The sequence below is a fragment of the Anomaloglossus baeobatrachus genome, chromosome 10 (assembly GCF_048569485.1).
Source record: "Anomaloglossus baeobatrachus isolate aAnoBae1 chromosome 10, aAnoBae1.hap1, whole genome shotgun sequence".
Classification (NCBI taxonomy): Eukaryota; Metazoa; Chordata; class Amphibia; order Anura; family Aromobatidae; genus Anomaloglossus; species Anomaloglossus baeobatrachus.
Window position 1 is genome coordinate 63494754 of NC_134362.1, and position 21393 is coordinate 63516146.

The following is a 21393-nucleotide window of genomic DNA, read 5'->3' on the forward strand; positions in this document are numbered from 1 at the left end:
TGTACGCCTTGGTTGTCCACTGATTCCTGACCTATGCCGCTAGCGTTTTGTGAGGGGAATGCTTTGCCTACTTCCGTGACTATGGCCTTCCGGAACTGCTGCATTTTGGTTGACCTCTCCGCCTCGGGAATAAGAGACATAAAGTTCTCCTTGTAGCGTGGGTCTAACAGTGTTACCAACCAGTAATGATTGTCGGCCAAGATGTTCTTAACGCGAGGGTCACGAGACAGGCAGCTTACCATAAAGTCAGCCATGTGCGCCAGACTCTTAACAGCCAGGACTTCAGTAGCCTGACCAACACGATGACTGAACATGCTGTCCTCCTCCTCCTCCTCATCTACCCTGTCCTCTGGCCAGCCACGCTGAACCGAGGATATGACTGGTGTGCATGTCATATCCTCAATTTGGCCGGAGAGTTGCTCCATGTCTTCATCCTCCTCCTCGTCATAGTCCTCCACTGCACGTTGTGATGAGACGAGGCTGGGCTGTGTGTTATCACCCACACCCACTACTGTTTCTTGCTGCAACTCATCGCGCTCCGCCTGCAATGCATCATGTTTGTTTTTGAGCAGAGACCGTTTTAGAAGGCAGAGTAGCGGTATGGTGACGCTAATAATGGCGTCATCACCACTCACCATCTTGGTGGGGTCCTCAAAGTTTTGGAGGATGGTACATAGGTCGGACATCCATCTCCACTCCTCAGGTGTTATGTGTGGAGTTTGACCCATTTCCCGACGGCTTAGGTGATGCAGGTACTCAACAACTGCCCTCTTCTGCTCACATATCCTGACCAACATGTGCAGAGTTGAATTCCAAAGCGTGGGGACATCACACACCAGTCTGTGAGCCGGAAGATGCAAACGGCGCTGAAAGCCGGCAAGGCCGGCTGAAGCAGTAGGTGACTTTCGAAAATGTGCAGACAGGCGGCGAACTTTTACCAGCAGATCAGACAGCTCTGGGTATGACTTTAGAAACCGCTAAACCACGAGGTTGAGCACATGGGCCACGCATGGAACATGTGTCAGCTGGCCTCGCCTCAAAGCCGCCACCAGGTTCCGGCCATTGTCACACACGACCTTTCCTGGCTTTAGGTTCAGAGGTGTGAGCCAGTGATCTGCCTGCTGTTTCAGAGCTGTCCACACCTCTTCTGCATTGTGGGGTTTGTCACCTATGCAGATTAGCTTCAGCACAGCCTGTTGCCACTTCGCCGAGGCAGTGCTGCAGTGCTTCCAGCTTGGGACTGGTGTGGAGGGTAAAGTGGTTGAGGATGCGCAGGAGGAGGAGGAGGCTGAAGAGCATGACATTCCGGAGCTGTAGAGTGTGGGTGAAACCCTGACTGAGGTAGGGCCTGCAAACCTTGGTGTGGGAAGGACGTGTTCCGTCCCTCGCTCAGACTGGGTCCCAGCTTCCACAATATTAACCCAGTGTGCCATCAACGAGATGTAGTGGCCTTGCCCACAAGCACTTGTCCACGTGTCTGTAGTTAGGTGGACTTTGGGTGAAACAGCGTTGTTCAGGGCACGTGTGATGTTTTGTGACACGTGGTTATGCAATGCGGGGACGGCACACCGGGAGAAATAGTGGCGGCTGGGGACCGAGTAACGTGGGACAGCTGCCGCCATCAGGTCGCGGAATGCTTCTGTCTCCACCAGCCTAAAAGGCAACATTTCCAGCGCAAGCAGTCGCGAAATGTTAGCATTTAGAACTGTGGCATGTGGGGCGTTGCAGTGTATTTGCGCCTGCGTTCAAAGGTTTGCTGAATGGATAACTGAACGCTGCGCTGGGACAAGGACGTGCTTGATGATGGTGTTATTTCTGCGTAGGCAACTGCAGGTGCCGGACCGGAGGAGGCTTGTTCGCAGGCAGCATGGACAGGGGATTGGCTCGCATGCACAACCAGCGAAGACGTATCAGTGCCATCAGCAAGCACTGCTCCTCGACTCTGTTGTACTTCCCACAAAGTCGGGTGCTTGGCTGACATGTGCCTGATCATGCTGGTGGTGGTCAGGCTGCTAGTTTTGGTACCCCTGCTGATGCTGGCACGGCAGGTGTTGCAAATGGCCTTTTTAGAATCATCTGGAGCCAACTTAAAAAACTGCCAGACTCGGGAAGACCTAACATTTGTACAGGCACTTTGTGTCGTGTTGTTGTTCCGGGGAACGGTTGCCTGACTTCTGCCTGGAGCCACCACCCTGCTTTTTACTGCCTGTTGGATGCTACGCCTCCCTCCCCCTGTGCACTGCTGTCCTCGCTCTGCATATCCTCCTGCCAGGTTGGGTCAGTTACTGGATCATCCACCACGTCGTCTTCCTCTTCCGCACCCTGCTCCTCCTCCTGACTTCCTGACAATTGTGTCTCATCATCGTCCACCCCTTGTTGAGACACGTTGCCAACTTCGTGAGAACGTGGCTGCTCAAATATTTGGGCATCTGTACATACGATCTCCTCATGACCCACTTCAACATGAGCTGGCGAGAGGCCAGAATGTGCGAATTGAAACGTGAACAGCTCTTCCGAGTGTCCAAGTGTGGGATCATTAATGTCCGAGGACGTGTACTCAGCCTTGTGGTAGGAAGGAGGATCAGGTTCTGAAATGTGCGGTGCAGTATCACGGCTACTGACACTTGACCGTGTGGAAGACAGAGTGTTTGTGGTGGTGCCAATCTGACTGGAAGCATTATCCGCTATCCAACTAACAACCTGTTGACACTGGTCTTGGTTCAAGAGCGGTGTACTGCTGCGGTCCCCAAGAATTTGGGACAGGACGTGCGAGCGACTAGATGTGGCCCTTTGTTGTGGCGAAATTAGAGCTTGCCCACGACCTCGGCCTCTGCCTGCACCACCATCACGTCCACTTCCTTGTTCCTTGCCAACGCCCTTGCGCATTTTGCAATGCTGTGCTGACGTGTATTCACTACACTTGTGCGTTATATAATAGTTTGTGAAAAACGCACACAAGTGCACCTGTACGCTGCCACCGACAGGCACACACGTGCGGTTTTTAAATGCAAGCACGGACGCACTAAGAACCTAACAGGTTTTTAGGAGAAAAAATTACTCAGAAGTCTGACACTATCAGCCACTGCTGACTGACGTGTATTATACACTACACTTGTGCGTTATATAATAGTTTGTGAAAAACGCACACAAGTGCACCTGTACGCTGCCACCAACAGGCACACACGTGCGGTTTTTAAATGCAAGCACGGACGCACTAAGAACCTAACAGGTTTTTAGGAGAAAAAATTACTGAGAAGTCTGACACTATCTGGACTGTTTTAGACTGTGTACACCAGCCCCAGATATGATGAAGGCTGGTATACGGTCACCACTAGGAATGGCTATATACCCTGCCTGCCTGCCTGTATACTGCTACAATAGTCCTTACAAGGACTCTTCTGGTCACTAGCCTGTATTCCGACCTGGCTATACCCTGCCTGTATATAGCAACAATAGTCCTGAGAAGGGCTCTGCTACTGTACTCCGACCTGGCTATACCCTGCCTGCCTGTATACAACTAGAATAGTCCTGAGAAGGACTTCTGGTCACACTGTTTGCAGCCCTGCTACGGAAATAACTATAAAGGGCCGCAAACCTTTCCCTGAAGCAGCGACCCTCTCCCTGCACTGACTGTCTGGATGGCTGTGAGCAGAGCACAGCGCACCCGCCGGTATAAAGGCTCGGTCACGCTGTGCGGGCCGGCCAATCACTGCAATTCCACAACTAACAGGGCTGTGACATTGCAGTGGTCTGCCAGCCAATCCCTGCATGAGGGCTGGCTCTCAAAAGAGCGCCAACATGCAGGGATGAAGACCACGAGTACAGCACGACTATCGCGAGAGTACTCGGTCCCCGCCGAGTAGCCCGAGTACAGTGATACTCGTGCGAGTACCGAGTAGTAACAAGCATACTCGCTCATCACTAGTCCTCAGCACTCAGTTTTCCCATATCAGAGCATGGGAAAGCTGGGTGCTGAGAGATGTATATCAGAGCATGGGAAAGCCGGGTGCTGAGGGAAAGAGCCTTTTTCCCCTCAGCACAAAACGTTCCCATCCCCTGCTTGTATCTTTGCCCCCCTTGTATATAGTTCTCCAAATACTATAATGGCACCAACATTGCCTTCCAAATAGTATAACGGGCCCCACATAACCCTTCATATTAGAATGCAGCTCCATAGTCCTCCATGTATTATAATGCATTTCCCATAATTCTCCATGTATTATAATTCACCCCATAGTCCCCCATATATTATACTGCACCACATAGTCCCCAATGTTTTATAATGCACCCCCATAGTCCATGTATAAGGTAGGCTCCATCGTCCTCCATATATTATAATGTAGCCCCCGTAGTCCTATATGTATTATAATGCAACCCCATAAAACTTCAGATGGTATTATGCAGCCCCATACTCCTCCATGCATAATGCACCCCTATATTCCATGTAAAAGGTGTCCTTCATTTTGTATTATGCAGCCCCATAGACCTCCATGTATAATGCAGCCCTATAGACCTCCAGTATAAAGCAGCCCCATAGACCTCTATGTATAATACACCCCTATAGTCCATGTATAAGGTGTCCTTCATGTTTTTTATGCAGCCCCCCCAGGCCTCCATATATAATAATGCAGCCAGCCTCCCCAGGCATCCATATATAATAATGCAGCCAGCCTCTCGAGGCCTCCATGTATAATATACCAGCTAGCCTCCCCAGGCCTCCATGTATAATATAGCAGCCACCCTCTCCAGGCCTCCATGTATAATATAGCAGCCAGCCTCTCCAGGCCTCTATGTATAAAATAGCAGCCAGCCTCTCCAGGCCTCCATGTATAATAATGCAGCCAGCCTCTCCAGACCTCCATGTATAATATACCAGCTAGACTCCCCAGGCCTCCATGTATAATATAGCAGCCAGCCTCTCCAGGCCTCCATGTATAATGTAGCAGCCAGCCTCTCCTGGCCTCCATGTATAATATAGCAGCCAGCCTCTCCAGGCCTCCATGTATAATATAGCAGCCAGCCTCTCCAGGCCTCCATGTATACTAATGCAGCCAGCCTCTGCAGGCCTCCATGTATACTAATGCAGCCAGCCTCTCCAGGCCTCCATGTATACTAATGCAGCCAGCCTCTCCAGGCCTCCATGTATAATACTGCAGCTAGCCTCTCCAGGCCTCCACGAATACTAATGCAGACAGCCTCTCCAGGCCTCCATGTACACTAATGCAGCCAGCCTCTCCAGGCCTCCATGTATACTAAGTGAGCAAGGATGGTTGACCTTAGGGAGATCGACATCCACCACTGCGGAGACACCATCACGTGTTTCTCAACGCAGTGATTCTAGAGCAATGCCCCCTGGGAAATATTCAAATCAAGAAGGCCTGCGGAGACACCATCACATGTTTCTCAACGCTGGCAGGAAACTAGCCAGGTCTTTCACCGGGAAGGAACAACCACGGGAAGGGCAGTCTCCAGTCAAGGAGACCACCTATGCCAAACATGGTATCCATCCACAGACAGCCGTTTCGGGGTATTTGCCCCTCATCAGTGTGGAGTAGGAATCTGGCTAGTGGGACATTGCCTAGTAAAAGACTATGTGAGCAAGGATGGTTGACCTTAGGGAGATCAACATCCACCACTGCGGAGACACCATCACGTGTTTCTCAACGCAGTGATTCTAGAGCAATGCCCCCTGGGAAATATTCAAATCAAGAAGGCCTGCGGAGACACCATCACATGTTTCTCAACGCTGGCAGGAAACTAGCCAGGTCTTTCACCGGGAAGGAACAACCACGGGAAGGGCAGTCTCCAGTCAAGGAGACCACCTATGCCAAACATGGTATCCATCCACAGACAGCCGTTTCGGGGTATTTGCCCCTCATCAGTGTGGAGTAGGAATCTGGCTAGTGGGACATTGCCTAGTAAAAGACTATGTGAGCAAGGATGGTTGACCTTAGGGAGATCAACATCCACCACTGCGGAGACACCATCACGTGTTTCTCAACGCAGTGATTCTAGAGCAATGCCCCCTGGGAAATATTCAAATCAAGAAGGCCTGCGGAGACACCATCACATGTTTCTCAACGCTGGCAGGAAACTAGCCAGGTCTTTCACCGGGAAGGAACAACCACGGGAAGGGCAGTCTCCAGTCAAGGAGACCACCTATGCCAAACATGGTATCCATCCACAGACAGCCGTTTCGGGGTATTTGCCCCTCATCAGTGTGGAGTAGGAATCTGGCTAGTGGGACATTGCCTAGTAAAAGACTATGTGAGCAAGGATGGTTGACCTTAGGGAGATCAACATCCACCACTGCGGAGACACCATCACGTGTTTCTCAACGCAGTGATTCTAGAGCAATGCCCCCTGGGAAATATTCAAATCAAGAAGGCCTGCGGAGACACCATCACATGTTTCTCAACGCTGGCAGGAAACTAGCCAGGTCTTTCACCGGGAAGGAACAACCACGGGAAGGGCAGTCTCCAGTCAAGGAGACCACCTATGCCAAACATGGTATCCATCCACAGACAGCCGTTTCGGGGTATTTGCCCCTCATCAGTGTGGAGTAGGAATCTGGCTAGTGGGACATTGCCTAGTAAAAGACTATGTGAGCAAGGATGGTTGACCTTAGGGAGATCAACATCCACCACTGCGGAGACACCATCACGTGTTTCTCAACGCAGTGATTCTAGAGCAATGCCCCCTGGGAAATATTCAAATCAAGAAGGCCTGCGGAGACACCATCACATGTTTCTCAACGCTGGCAGGAAACTAGCCAGGTCTTTCACCGGGAAGGAACAACCACGGGAAGGGCAGTCTCCAGTCAAGGAGACCACCTATGCCAAACATGGTATCCATCCACAGACAGCCGTTTCGGGGTATTTGCCCCTCATCAGTGTGGAGTAGGAATCTGGCTAGTGGGACATTGCCTAGTAAAAGACTATGTGAGCAAGGATGGTTGACCTTAGGGACATCAACATCCACCACTGCGGAGACACCATCACGTGTTTCTCAACGCAGTGATTCTAGAGCAATGCCCCCTGGGAAATATTCAAATCAAGAAGGCCTGCGGAGACACCATCACATGTTTCTCAACGCTGGCAGGAAACTAGCCAGGTCTTTCACCGGGAAGGAACAACCACGGGAAGGGCAGTCTCCAGTCAAGGAGACCACCTATGCCAAACATGGTATCCATCCACAGACAGCCGTTTCGGGGTATTTGCCCCTCATCAGTGTGGAGTAGGAATCTGGCTAGTGGGACATTGCCTAGTAAAAGACTATGTGAGCAAGGATGGTTGACCTTAGGGAGATCAACATCCACCACTGCGGAGACACCATCACGTGTTTCTCAACGCAGTGATTCTAGAGCAATGCCCCCTGGGAAATATTCAAATCAAGAAGGCCTGCGGAGACACCATCACATGTTTCTCAATGCTGGCAGGAAACTAGCCAGGTCTTTCACCGGGAAGGAACAACCACGGGAAGGGCAGTCTCCAGTCAAGGAGACCACCTATGCCAAACATGGTATCCATCCACAGACAGCCGTTTCGGGGTATTTGCCCCTCATCAGTGTGGAGTAGGAATCTGGCTAGTGGGACATTGCCTAGTAAAAGACTATGTGAGCAAGGATGGTTGACCTTAGGGAGATCAACATCCACCACTGCGGAGACACCATCACGTGTTTCTCAACGCAGTGATTCTAGAGCAATGCCCCCTGGGAAATATTCAAATCAAGAAGGCCTGCGGAGACACCATCACATGTTTCTCAACGCTGGCAGGAAACTAGCCAGGTCTTTCACCGGGAAGGAACAACCACGGGAAGGGCAGTCTCCAGTCAAGGAGACCACCTATGCCAAACATGGTATCCATCCACAGACAGCCGTTTCGGGGTATTTGCCCCTCATCAGTGTGGAGTAGGAATCTGGCTAGTGGGACATTGCCTAGTAAAAGACTATGTGAGCAAGGATGGTTGACCTTAGGGAGATCAACATCCACCACTGCGGAGACACCATCACGTGTTTCTCAACGCAGTGATTCTAGAGCAATGCCCCCTGGGAAATATTCAAATCAAGAAGGCCTGCGGAGACACCATCACATGTTTCTCAACGCTGGCAGGAAACTAGCCAGGTCTTTCACCGGGAAGGAACAACCACGGGAAGGGCAGTCTCCAGTCAAGGAGACCACCTATGCCAAACATGGTATCCATCCACAGACAGCCGTTTCGGGGTATTTGCCCCTCATCAGTGTGGAGTAGGAATCTGGCTAGTGGGACATTGCCTAGTAAAAGACTATGTGAGCAAGGATGGTTGACCTTAGGGAGATCAACATCCACCACTGCGGAGACACCATCACGTGTTTCTCAACGCAGTGATTCTAGAGCAATGCCCCCTGGGAAATATTCAAATCAAGAAGGCCTGCGGAGACACCATCACATGTTTCTCAACGCTGGCAGGAAACTAGCCAGGTCTTTCACCGGGAAGGAACAACCACGGGAAGGGCAGTCTCCAGTCAAGGAGACCACCTATGCCAAACATGGTATCCATCCACAGACAGCCGTTTCGGGGTATTTGCCCCTCATCAGTGTGGAGTAGGAATCTGGCTAGTGGGACATTGCCTAGTAAAAGACTATGTGAGCAAGGATGGTTGACCTTAGGGAGATCAACATCCACCACTGCGGAGACACCATCACGTGTTTCTCAACGCAGTGATTCTAGAGCAATGCCCCCTGGGAAATATTCAAATCAAGAAGGCCTGCGGAGACACCATCACATGTTTCTCAACGCTGGCAGGAAACTAGCCAGGTCTTTCACCGGGAAGGAACAACCACGGGAAGGGCAGTCTCCAGTCAAGGAGACCACCTATGCCAAACATGGTATCCATCCACAGACAGCCGTTTCGGGGTATTTGCCCCTCATCAGTGTGGAGTAGGAATCTGGCTAGTGGGACATTGCCTAGTAAAAGACTATGTGAGCAAGGATGGTTGACCTTAGGGAGATCAACATCCACCACTGCGGAGACACCATCACGTGTTTCTCAACGCAGTGATTCTAGAGCAATGCCCCCTGGGAAATATTCAAATCAAGAAGGCCTGCGGAGACACCATCACATGTTTCTCAACGCTGGCAGGAAACTAGCCAGGTCTTTCACCGGGAAGGAACAACCACGGGAAGGGCAGTCTCCAGTCAAGGAGACCACCTATGCCAAACATGGTATCCATCCACAGACAGCCGTTTCGGGGTATTTGCCCCTCATCAGTGTGGAGTAGGAATCTGGCTAGTGGGACATTGCCTAGTAAAAGACTATGTGAGCAAGGATGGTATACTAATGCAGCCAGCCTCTCTAGGCCTCCATGTATACTAATGTAGCCAGCCTCTCCAGGCCTCCATGTATAATAATGCAGCCAGCCTTTCCAGGCCTCCATGTATACTAATGTAGCCAGCCTCTCCAGGCCTCCATGTATACTAATGCAGCCAGCCTCTCTAGGCCTCCATGTATACTAATGCAGCCAGCCTCTTCAGGCCTCCATGTATACTAATGCAGCCAGCCTCTCCAGGCCTCCATGTATACTAATGCAGCCAGCCTCTCCAGGCCTCCATGTATAATACTGCAGCCAGCCTCTCCAGGCCTCCATGTATAATGGGCCTCTCCAGGCCTCTGGCCACCGTGTATTCACTAATTTTTATATATATATATATATATATATATATATATATATATATATATATTAAAAAAAAAACCAACAAGTACTCACCCTCTCTCTTCCTGCTCTGTCTTCACGTCTCCTAATTCCACTGCTGCTGTCCTCACTGCTCCCCTCATTCCCCAGCCGCTGCTAGTCCTCACTGCTCCCCTCATTTCCCAGCTGCTGCTCGTCCTCACTGCTCCCCTCATTCCCCAGCCGCTGCTCGTCCTCACTGCTCCCCTCATTCCCCAGCCGCTGCTCGTCCTCACTGCCCCCTCATTCCCCAGCCGCTGCTCATCCTCACTGCTCCCCTCATTCCCCAGCCGCTGCTTGTCCTCACTGCTCCCCTCATTCCCCAGCCGCTGCTCATCCTCACTGCTCCCCTCATTCCCCAGCCGCTGCTCGTCCTCACTGCTCCCCTCATTCCCCAGCCGCTGCTCGTCCTCACTGCCCCCCTCATTCCCCAGCCGCTGCTCGTCCTCACTGCCCCCCTCATTCCCCACCCGCTGCTTATCCTCACTGCTCCCCTCATTCCCCAGCCGCTGCTCGTCCTCACTGCTCCCCTCATTCCCCAGCCGCTGCTCGTCCTCACTGCTCCCCTCATTCCCCAGCCGCTGCTCGTCCTCACTGCTCCCCTCATTTCCCAGCCGCTGCTCGTCCTCACTGCTCCCCTCATTCCCCAGCCGCTGCTCTGTCCTCACCACTCTCCTCTTCCACCGCTGCTTGTCCTCCCCCTTCTCGTTCTCCCGGTGCTCTGGTCGGCGTCCTCCCATCCTGCGCTCTGTGCACTCTGAGCACAGCAGTTGCACAGGAGTGACGTCACCGCGCAGGCACTGGGGGGAGAAGGGAATGATTATGCATAAAGTGCCGTCGGCAGCTCTATGCTTCAACATTACTGTGCGCGGTGATGGGGGAGGGGCCCCCGGTGCCGCCGCTGACACCAGGCAGGGGGGCCCGGTGTCGGCAGCGGGTTATATAGCCGCCGAGTGGTTTGTGACAGATAAGCGCAGCTCCTCCCTCGCTGACAGGAGCTGGCTGCTGAACTGCCGGGCTGCCCCGCCGGGCCCCTATGCTCCCGGGCCCGGTCCAAATGGCGACCGCTGCGACCGCGGTAGTTATGCCCCTGGGTACATGCACTAATCATGCCTATAAAATACTATATAATTGAGCTTCCCTCCAAAAAAATAATAGCTGTCCAAAAACAAACTCACCTGGATGAATGGTAGTAGATGAAAAATTCAGGTGATCAGAAACCGGTGGAGTAAATGTTGTTGGTGGTAATGTTTTAATTTGAGGTGTTTCTGGAGTAGTGCTCTGTGAAGATGAGCTTGGAGTGGCTGGCGTAGGTGTTGAGGGTGAATGTGTAGTGGTTGTTGATGGGCTGTGTGTAGTAACAGTACTAGTTGTAATGGGAGTTTTAGTTGTAGGAGATGTGGAAGGTGAGTGGGTAGTAATAGTGGTAGTGGTTAAAGGAGTGGGTGTTGATGGTGAATGTGTAGTAGTTGTTGAAGTTGTTGTTGGGGTGTGTGTAGTAACAGTACTAGTTGTAGTGGGAGTTTTTGTTGTAGGAGATGTTGATGGTGAATGTGTACTGGTTGTTGAAGATGTAGTGATGGGAGTGGTAGATGAAATAGTTGTAGTTGTAGCTGTAGTGGTAGATGTTATCGTTTCACAACATGTAGGAGTAGGAAGTGTTGTTGGTGGAGTAGTGGGTATTGAAGTTGTTGTAGATGGAGAAGAAGTGTGAGTAGTAACTGTACTCATTGTAGAGGGTGTTATTGTTGTAGGAGATGTGGAAGGTGAGTGGGTAGTAACGGTGGTAGTGGTTATAGGAGTGGGTGTTGATGGTGGATGTGTAGTAGTTGTTGTTGAAGTTGTTGTTGGGGTGGGTGTAGTAGCAGTACTAGTTGTAATGGGAGTTTTAGTTGTAGGAGATGTGGAAGGTGAGTGGGTAGTAATAGTGGTAGTGGTTAAAGGAGTGGGTGTTGATGGTGAATGTGTAGTAGTTGTTGAAGTTGTTGTTGGGGTGTGTGTAGTAACAGTACTAGTTGTAGTGGGAGTTTTTGTTGTAGGAGATGTTGATGGTGAATGTGTACTGGTTGTTGAAGATGTAGTGATGGGAGTGGTAGATGAAATAGTTGTAGTTGTAGCTGTAGTGGTAGATGTTATCGTTTCACAACATGTAGGAGTAGGAAGTGTTGTTGGTGGAGTAGTGGGTATTGAAGTTGTTGTAGATGTAGAAGAAGTGTGAGTAGTAACTGTACTCATTGTAGAGGGTGTTATTGTTGTAGGAGATGAGGAAGGTGAGTGGGTAGTAACGGTGGTAGTGGTTACAGGAGTGGGTGTTGATGGTGGATGTGTAGTAGTTGTTGTTGAAGTTGTTGTTGGGGTGGGTGTAGTAACAGTACTAGTTGTAATGGGAGTTTTCGTTGTAGGAGATGTGGAAGGTGAGTGGGTAGTAACAGTGGTAGTGGTTACAGGAGTGGGTGTTGATGGTGGATGTGTAGTAGTTGTTGTTGAAGTTGTTGTTGGGGTGGGTGTAGTAGCAGTACTAGTTGTAATTGGAGTTTTCGTTGTAGGAGATGTAGAAGGTGAATGGGTAGTAACGGTGGTAGTGGTTACAGGAGTGGGTGTTGATGGTGGATGTGTAGTAGTTGTTGTTGAAGTTGTTGTTGGGGTGGGTGTAGTAACAGTACTAGTTGTAATGGGAGTTTTCGTTGTAGGAGATGTGGAAGGTGAGTGGGTAGTAACAGTGGTAGTGGTTACAGGAGTGGGTGTTGATGGTGGATGTGTAGTAGTTGTTGTTGAAGTTGTTGTTGGGGTGGGTGTAGTAGCAGTACTAGTTGTAATGGGAGTTTTAGTTGTAGGAGATGTGGAAGGTGAGTGGGTAGTAACGGTGGTAGTGGTTACAGGAGTGGGTGTTGATGGTGGATGTGTAGTAGTTGTTGTTGAAGTTGTTGTTGGGGTGGGTGTAGTAACAGTACTAGTTGTAATGGGAATTTTAGTTGTAGGAGATGTGGAAGGTGAGTGGGTAGTAACAGTGGTAGTGGTTACAGGAGTGGGTGTTGATGGTGGATGTGTAGTAGTTGTTGTTGAAGTTGTTGTTGGGGTGGGTGTAGTAACAGTACTAGTTGTAATGGGAGTTTTCGTTGTCGAAGATGTAGAAGGTGAATGGGTAGTAACGGTGGTAGTGGTTACAGGAGTGGGTGTTGATGGTGGATGTGTAGTAGTTGTTGTTGAAGTTGTTGTTGGGGTGGGTGTAGTAGCAGTACTAGTTGTAATGGGAGTTTTCGTTGTAGGAGATGTGGAAGGTGAGTGGGTAGTAACAGTGGTAGTGGTTACAGGAGTGGGTGTTGATGGTGGATGTGTAGTAGTTGTTGTTGAAGTTGTTGTTGGGGTGGGTGTAGTAGCAGTACTAGTTGTAATGGGAGTTTTAGTTGTAGGAGATGTGGAAGGTGAGTGGGTAGTAACGGTGGTAGTGGTTACAGGAGTGGGTGTTGATGGTGGATGTGTAGTAGTTGTTGTTGAAGTTGTTGTTGGGGTGGGTGTAGTAACAGTACTAGTTGTAATGGGAGTTTTCGTTGTCGGAGATGTAGAAGGTGAGTGGGTAGTAACGGTGGTAGTGGTTACAGGAGTGGGTGTTGATGGTGGATGTGTAGTAGTTGTTGTTGAAGTTGTTGTTGGGGTGGGTGTAGTAGCAGTACTAGTTGTAATGGGAGTTTTCGTTGTAGGAGATGTGGAAGGTGAGTGGGTAGTAACAGTGGTAGTGGTTACAGGAGTGGGTGTTGATGGTGAATGTGTAGTAGTTGTTGTTGAAGTTGTTGTTGGGGTGGCTGTAGTAGCAGTATTAGTTGTAATGGGAGTTTTAGTTGTAGGAGATGTGGAAGGTGAGTGGGTAGTAACGGTGGTAGTGGTTACAGGAGTGGGTGTTGATGGTGGATGTGTAGTAGTTGTTGTTGAAGTTGTTGTTGGGGTGGGTGTAGTAGCAGTACTAGTTGTAATGGGAGTTTTCGTTGTAGGAGATGTGGAAGGTGAGTGGGTAGTAACAGTGGTAGTGGTTACAGGAGTGGGTGTTGATGGTGGATGTGTAGTAGTTGTTGTTGAAGTTGTTGTTGGGGTGGGTGTAGTAACAGTACTAGTTGTAATGGGAGTTTTCGTTGTAGGAGATGTGGAAGGTGAGTGGGTAGTAACAGTGGTAGTGGTTACAGGAGTGGGTGTTGATGGTGGATGTGTAGTAGTTGTTGTTGAAGTTGTTGTTGGGGTGGGTCTAGTAGCAGTACTAGTTGTAATGGGAGTTTTAGTTGTAGGAGATGTGGAAGGTGAGTGGGTAGTAACGGTGGTAGTGGTTACAGGAGTGGATGTTGATGGTGGATGTGTAGTAGTTGTTGTTGAAGTTGTTGTTGGGGTGGGTGTAGTAACAGTACTAGTTGTAATGGGAGTTTTCGTTGTCGGAGATGTAGAAGGTGAGTGGGTAGTAACGGTGGTAGTGGTTACAGGAGTGGGTGTTGATGGTGGATGTGTAGTAGTTGTTGTTGAAGTTGTTGTTGGGGTGGGTGTAGTAGCAGTACTAATTGTAATGGGAGTTTTAGTTGTAGGAGATGTGGAAGGTGAGTGGGTAGTAACGGTGGTAGTGGTTACAGGAGTGGGTGTTGATGGTGGATGTGTAGTAGTTGTTGTTGAAGTTGTTGTTGGGGTGGGTGTAGTAACAGTACTAGTTGTAATGGGAGTTTTCGTTGTCGGAGATGTAGAAGGTGAGTGGGTAGTAACGGTGGTAGTGGTTACAGGAGTGGGTGTTGATGGTGGATGTGTAGTAGTTGTTGTTGAAGTTGTTGTTGGGGTGGGTGTAGTAGCAGTACTAGTTGTAATGGGAGTTTTAGTTGTAGGAGATGTGGAAGGTGAGTGGGTAGTAACGGTGGTAGTGGTTACAGGAGTGGGTGTTGATGGTGGATGTGTAGTAGTTGTTGTTGAAGTTGTTGTTGGGGTGGGTGTAGTAACAGTACTAGTTGTAATGGGAGTTTTCGTTGTCGGAGATGTAGAAGGTGAGTGGGTAGTAACGGTGGTAGTGGTTACAGGAGTGGGTGTTGATGGTGGATGTGTAGTAGTTGTTGTTGAAGTTGTTGTTGGGGTGGGTGTAGTAGCAGTACTAGTTGTAATGGGAGTTTTAGTTGTAGGAGATGTGGAAGGTGAGTGGGTAGTAACGGTGGTAGTGGTTACAGGAGTGGGTGTTGATGGTGGATGTGTAGTAGTTGTTGTTGAAGTTGTTGTTGGGGTGGGTGTAGTAACAGTACTAGTTGTAATGGGAGTTTTCGTTGTCGGAGATGTAGAAGGTGAGTGGGTAGTAACGGTGGTAGTGGTTACAGGAGTGGGTGTTGATGGTGGATGTGTAGTAGTTGTTGTTGAAGTTGTTGTTGGGGTGGGTGTAGTAGCAGTACTAGTTGTAATGGGAGTTTTCGTTGTAGGAGATGTGGAAGGTGAGTGGGTAGTAACAGTGGTAGTGGTTACAGGAGTGGGTGTTGATGGTGGATGTGTAGTAGTTGTTGTTGAAGTTGTTGTTGGGGTGGATGTAGTAGCAGTACTAGTTGTAATGGGAGTTTTAGTTGTAGGAGATGTGGAAGGTGAGTGGGTAGTAACGGTGGTAGTGGATACAGGAGTGGGTGTTGATGGTGGATGTGTAGTAGTTGTTGTTGAAGTTGTTGTTGGGGTGGGTGTAGTAACAGTACTAGTTGTAATGGGAGTTTTCGTTGTTGGAGATGTAGAAGGTGAGTGGGTAGTAACGGTGGTAGTGGTTACAGGAGTGGGTGTTGATGGTGGATGTGTAGTAGTTGTTGTTGAAGTTGTTGTTGGGGTGGGTGTAGTAGCAGTACTAGTTGTAATGGGAGTTTTCGTTGTAGGAGATGTGGAAGGTGAGTGGGTAGTAACGGTGGTAGTGGTTACAGGAGTGGGTGTTAATGGTGGATGTGTAGTAGTTGTTGTTGAAGTTGTTGTTGGGGTGGGTGTAGTAACAGTACTAGTTGTAATGGGAGTTTTCGTTGTAGAAGATGTAGAAGGTGAATGGGTAGTAACGGTGGTAGTGGTTACAGGAGTGGGTGTTGATGGTGGATGTGTAGTAGTTGTTGTTGAAGTTGTTGTTGGGGTGGGTGTAGTAACAGTACTAGTTGTAATGGGAGTTTTCGTTGTAGGAGATGTGGAAGGTGAGTGGGTAGTAACAGTGGTAGTGGTTACAGGAGTGGGTGTTGATGGTGGATGTGTAGTAGTTGTTGTTGAAGTTGTTGTTGGGGTGGGTGTAGTAACAGTACTAGTTGTAATGGGAGTTTTCGTTGTAGGAGATGTGGAAGGTGAGTGGGTAGTAACGGTGGTAGTGGTTACAGGAATGGGTGTTGATGGTGAATGTGTAGTAGTTGTTGTTGAAGTTGTTGTTGGGGTGGGTGTAGTAGCAGTACTAGTTGTAATGGGAGTTTTTGTTGTAGGAGATGTGGAAGGTGAGTGGGTAGTAACAGTGGTAGTGGTTACAGGAGTGGGTGTTGATGGTGGATGTGTAGTAGTTGTTGTTGAAGTTGTTGTTGGGGTGGGTGTAGTAACAGTACTAGTTGTAATTGGAGTTTTAGTTGTAGAAGATGTGGAAGGTGAGTGGGTAGTAACGGTGGTAGTGGTTACAGGAGTGGGTGTTGATGGTGGATGTGTAGTAGTTGTTGTTGAAGTTGTTGTTGGGGTGGCTGTAGTAGCAGTATTAGTTGTAATGGGAGTTTTAGTTGTAGGAGATGTGGAAGGTGAGTGGGTAGTAACGGTGGTAGTGGTTACAGGAGTGGGTGTTGATGGTGGATGTGTAGTAGTTGTTGTTGAAGTTGTTGTTGGGGTGGGTGTAGTAGCAGTACTAGTTGTAATGGGAGTTTTCGTTGTAGGAGATGTGGAAGGTGAGTGGGTAGTAACAGTGGTAGTGGTTACAGGAGTGGGTGTTGATGGTGGATGTGTAGTAGTTGTTGTTGAAGTTGTTGTTGGGGTTGGTGTAGTAACAGTACTAGTTGTAATGGGAGTTTTAGTTGTAGGAGATGTGGAAGGTGAGTGGGTAGTAACAGTGGTAGTGGTTACAGGAGTGGATGTTGATGGTGGATGTGTAGTAGTTGTTGTTGAAGTTGTTGTTGGGGTGGGTGTAGTAACAGTACTAGTTGTAATGGGAGTTTTCGTTGTAGGAGATGTGGAAGGTGACTGGGTAGTAACGGTGGTAGTGGTTACAGGAATGGGTGTTGATGGTGAATGTGTAGTAGTTGTTGTTGAAGTTGTTGTTGGGGTGGGTGTAGTAGCAGTACTAGTTGTAATCGGAGTTTTAGTTGTAGGAGATGTGGAAGGTGAGTGGGTAGTAATGGTGGTAGTGGTTACAGGAGTGGGTGTTGATGGTGGATGTGTAGTAGTTGTTGTTGAAGTTGTTGTTGGGGTGGGTGTAGTAACAGTACTAGTTGTAATGGGAGTTTTAGTTGTAGGAGATGTGGAAGGTGAGTGGGTAGTAACAGTGGTAGTGGTTACAGGAGTGGGTGTTGATGGTGGATGTGTAGTAGTTGTTGTTGAAGTTGTTGTTGGGGTAGGTGAAGTAACAGTACTAGTTGTAATGGGAGTTTTCGTTGTAGGAGATGTGGAAGGTGAGTGGGTAGTAACAGTGGTAGTGGTTACAGGAGTGGGTGTTGATGGTGGATGTGTAGTAGTTGTTGTTGAAGTTGTTGTTGGGGTGGGTGTAGTAGCAGTACTAGTTGTAATGGGAGTTTTCGTTGTAGGAGATGTGGAAGGTGAGTGGGTAGTAACGGTGGTAGTGGTTACAGGAGTGGGTGTTGATGGTGGATGTGTAGTAGTTGTTGTTGAAGTTGTTGTTGGGGTGGGTGTAGTAGCAGTACTAGTTGTAATGGGAGTTTTCGTTGTAGGAGATGTGGAAGGTGAGTGGGTAGTAAAAGTGGTAGTGGTTACAGGAATGGGTGTTGATGGTGAATGTGTAGTAGTTGTTGTTGAAGTTGTTGTTGGGGTGGGTGTAGTAGCAGTACTAGTTGTAATCGGAGTTTTAGTTGTAGGAGATGTAGAAGGTGAGTGGGTAGTAATGGTAGTAGTGGTTACAGGAGTAGGTGTTGATGGTGGATGTGTAGTAGTTGTTGTTGAAGTTGTTGTTGGGGTGGGTGTAGTAACAGTACTAGTTGTAATGGGAGTTTTCGTTGTAGGAGATGTGGAAGGTGAGTGGGTAGTAACAGTGGTAGTGGTTACAGGTGTGGGTGTTGATGGTGGATGTGTAGTAGTTGTTGTTGAAGTTGTTGTTGGGGTAGGTGAAGTAACAGTACTAGTTGTAATGGGAGTTTTCGTTGTAGGAGATGTGGAAGGTGAGTGGGTAGTAACAGTGGTAGTGGTTACAGGAGTGGGTGTTGATGGTGGATGTGTAGTAGTTGTTGTTGAAGTTGTTGTTGGGGTGGGTGTAGTAGCAGTACTAGTTGTAATGGGAGTTTTCGTTGTAGGAGATGTGGAAGGTGAGTGGGTAGTAACGGTGGTAGTGGTTACAGGAATGGGTGTTGATGGTGAATGTGTAGTAGTTGTTGTTGAAGTTGTTGTTGGGGTGGGTGTAGTAGCAGTACTAGTTGTAATCGGAGTTTTCGTTGTAGGAGATGTGGAAGGTGAATGGGTAGTAACGGTGGTAGTGGTTACAGGAGTGGGTGTTGATGGTGGATGTGTAGTAGTTGTTGTTGAAGTTGTTGTTGGGATGGGTGTAGTAACAGTAATAGTTGTAATGGGAGTTTTAGTTGTAGGAGATGTAGAAGGTGAGTGGGTAGTAATGGTAGTAGTGGTTACAGGAGTGGGTGTTGATGGTGGATGTGTAGTAGTTGTTGAAGTTGTTGTTGGGGTGGGTGTAGTAACAGTACTAGTTGTAATGGGAGTTTTAGTTGTAGGAGATGTAGAAGGTGAATGGGTAGTAACGGTGGTAGTAGTTACAGGAGTGGGTGTTGATGGTGGATGTGTAGTAGTTGTTGTTGAGGTTGTTGTTGGGGTGGGTGTAGTAACAGTACTAGTTGTAATGGGAGTTTTCGTTGTAGGAGATGTGGAAGGGGAGTGAGTAGTAACAGTGGTAGTGGTTACAGGAGTGGGTGTTGATGGTGGATGTGTAGTAGTTGTTGTTGAAGTTGTTGTTGGGGTGGGTGTAGTAGCAGTACTAGTTGTAATGGGAGTTTTCGTTGTAGGAGATGTGGAAGGTGAGTGGGTAGTAACGGTGGTAGTGGTTACAGGAATGGGTGTTGATGGTGAATGTGTAGTAGTTGTTGTTGAAGTTGTTGTTGGGGTGGGTGTAGTAACAGTACTAGTTGTAATGGGAGTTTTCGTTGTAGGAGATGTAGAAGGTGAATGGGTAGTAACGGTGGTAGTGGTTACAGGAGTGGGTGTTGATGGTGTATGTGTAGTAGTTGTTGTTGAAGTTGTTGTTGGGGTGGGTGTAGTAACAGTACTAGTTGTAATGGGAGTTTTCGTTGTAGGAGATGTGGAAAGTGAGTGGGTAGTAACAGTGGTAGTGGTTACAGGAGTGGGTGTTGATGGTGAATGTGTAGTAGTTGTTGTTGAAGTTGTTGTTGGGGTGGGTGTAGTAACAGTACTAGTTGTAATGGGAGTTTTCGTTGTAGGAGATGTGGAAGGTGAGTGGGTAGTAACGGTGGTAGTGGTTACAGGAATGGGTGTTGATGGTGAATGTGTAGTAGTTGTTGTTGAAGTTGTTGTTGGGGTGGGTGTAGTAACAGTACTAGTTGTAATGGGAGTTTTCGTTGTAGGAGATGTAGAAGGTGAATATGTAGTAACAGTGGTAGTGGTTACAGGAGTGGGTGTTGATGGTGGATGTGTAGTAGTTGTTGTTGAAGTTGTTGTTGGGGTGGGTGTAGTAGCAGTACTAGTTGTAATGGGAGTTTTCGTTGTAGGAGATGTGGAAGGTGAGTGGGTAGTAACAGTGGTAGTGGTTAAGGGGGTGGGTGTTGATGGTGGATGTGTAGTAGTTGTTGTTGAAGTTGTTGTTGGGGTGGGTGTAGTAGCAGTACTAGTTGTAATGGGAGTTTTCGTTGTAGGAGATGTGGAAGGTGAGTGGGTAGTAACAGTGGTAGTGGTTACAGGAGTGGGTGTTGATGGTGGATGTGTAGTAGTTGTTGTTGAAGTTGTTGTTGGGGTGGGTGTAGTAGCAGTACTAGTTGTAATGGGAGTTTTCGTTGTAGGAGATGTAGAAGGTGAATGGGTAGTAACGGTGGTAGTGGTTACAGGAGTGGGTGTTGATGGTGGATGTGTAGTAGTTGTTGTTGAAGTTGTTGGGGTGGGTGTAGTAACAGTACTAGTTGTAATGGGAGTTTTCGTTGTAGGAGATGTGGAAGGTGAGTGGGTAGTAACAGTGGTAATGGTTACAGGAGTGGGTGTTGATGGTGGATGTGTAGTAGTTGTTGTTGAAGTTGTTGTTGGGGTGGGTGTAGTAGCAGTACTAGTTGTAATGGGAGTTTTCGTTGTAGGAGATGTGGAAGGTGAGTGGGTAGTAACAGTGGTAATGGTTACAGGAGTGGGTGTTGATGGTGGATGTGTAGTAGTTGTTGTTGAAGTTGTTGTTGGGGTGGGTGTAGTAACAGTACTAGTTGTAATGGGAGTTTTCGTTGTAGGAGATGTAGAAGGTGAATGGGTAGTAACGGTGGTAGTGGTTACAGGAGTGGGTGTTGATGGTGGATGTGTAGTAGTTGTTGTTGAAGTTGTTGGGGTGGGTGTAGTAACAGTACTAGTTGTAATGGGAGTTTTCGTTGTAGGAGATGTGGAAGGTGAGTGGGTAGTAACAGTGGTAGTGGTTACAGGAGTGGGTGTTGATGGTGGATGTGTAGTAGTTGTTGTTGAAGTTGTTGTTGGGGTGGGTGTAGTAGCAGTACTAGTTGTAATGGGAGTTTTCGTTGTAGGAGATGTGGAAGGTGAGTGGGTAGTAACGGTGGTAGTGGTTACAGGAATGGGTGTTGATGGTGAATGTGTAGTAGTTGTTGTTGAAGTTGTTGTTGGGGTGGGTGTAGTAGCAGTACTAGTTGTAATCGGAGTTTTCGTTGTAGGAGATGTGGAAGGTGAATGGGTAGTAACGGTGGTAGTGGTTGCAGGAGTGGGTGTTGATGGTGGATGTGTAGTAGTTGTTGTTGAAGTTGTTGTTGGGGTGGGTGTAGTAACAGTAATAGTTGTAATGGGAGTTTTAGTTGTAGGAGATGTAGAAGGTGAGTGGGTAGTAATGGTAGTAGTGGTTACAGGAGTGGGTGTTGATGGTGGATGTGTAGTAGTTGTTGTTGAAGTTGTTGTTGGGGTGGGTGTAGTAGCAGTACTAGTTGTAATCGGAGTTTTCGTTGTAGGAGATGTGGAAGGTGAATGGGTAGTAATGGTGGTAGTGGTTACAGGAGTGGGTGTTGATGGTGGATGTGAAGTAGTTGTTGTTGAAGTTGTTGTTGGGGTGGGTGTAGTAACAGTACTAGTTGTAATGGGAGTTTTCGTTGTAGGAGATGTGGAAGGTGAATGGGTAGTAACGGTGGTAGTGGTTACAGGAGTGGGTGTTGATGGTGGATGTGTAGTAGTTGTTGAAGTTGTTGTTGGGGTGGGTGTAGTAACAGTACTAGTTGTAATGGGAGTTTTCGTTGTAGGAGATGTAGAAGGTGAATGGGTAGTAACGGTTGTAGTGGTTACAGGAGTGGGTGTTGATGGTGGATGTGTAGTAG

The 21393-nt window shown here is 48.4% G+C and overlaps 1 protein-coding gene across 1 annotated transcript in view; it reads right to left on the reverse strand.

Annotated features, from left to right (window-relative positions):
- The window catches only part of MUC6 (mucin 6, oligomeric mucus/gel-forming), a 155588-nt gene that overhangs the window by 23320 nt on the left and 110875 nt on the right, over positions 1-21393 (reverse strand). Inside the window, exons 34-43 of the mRNA XM_075325390.1 lie at positions 20570-21005; positions 19861-20000; positions 18062-19571; positions 15830-15877; positions 15110-15157; positions 14104-14246; positions 13895-13958; positions 12950-12994; positions 12659-12907; positions 2670-2754 (exon numbers count right to left, since the gene is read on the reverse strand). Coding sequence (XP_075181505.1) covers positions 2670-2754; positions 12659-12907; positions 12950-12994; positions 13895-13958; positions 14104-14246; positions 15110-15157; positions 15830-15877; positions 18062-19571; positions 19861-20000; positions 20570-21005 — 2768 coding nt within the window. The remainder of the gene's footprint in view (positions 1-2669; positions 2755-12658; positions 12908-12949; positions 12995-13894; positions 13959-14103; positions 14247-15109; positions 15158-15829; positions 15878-18061; positions 19572-19860; positions 20001-20569; positions 21006-21393) is intronic.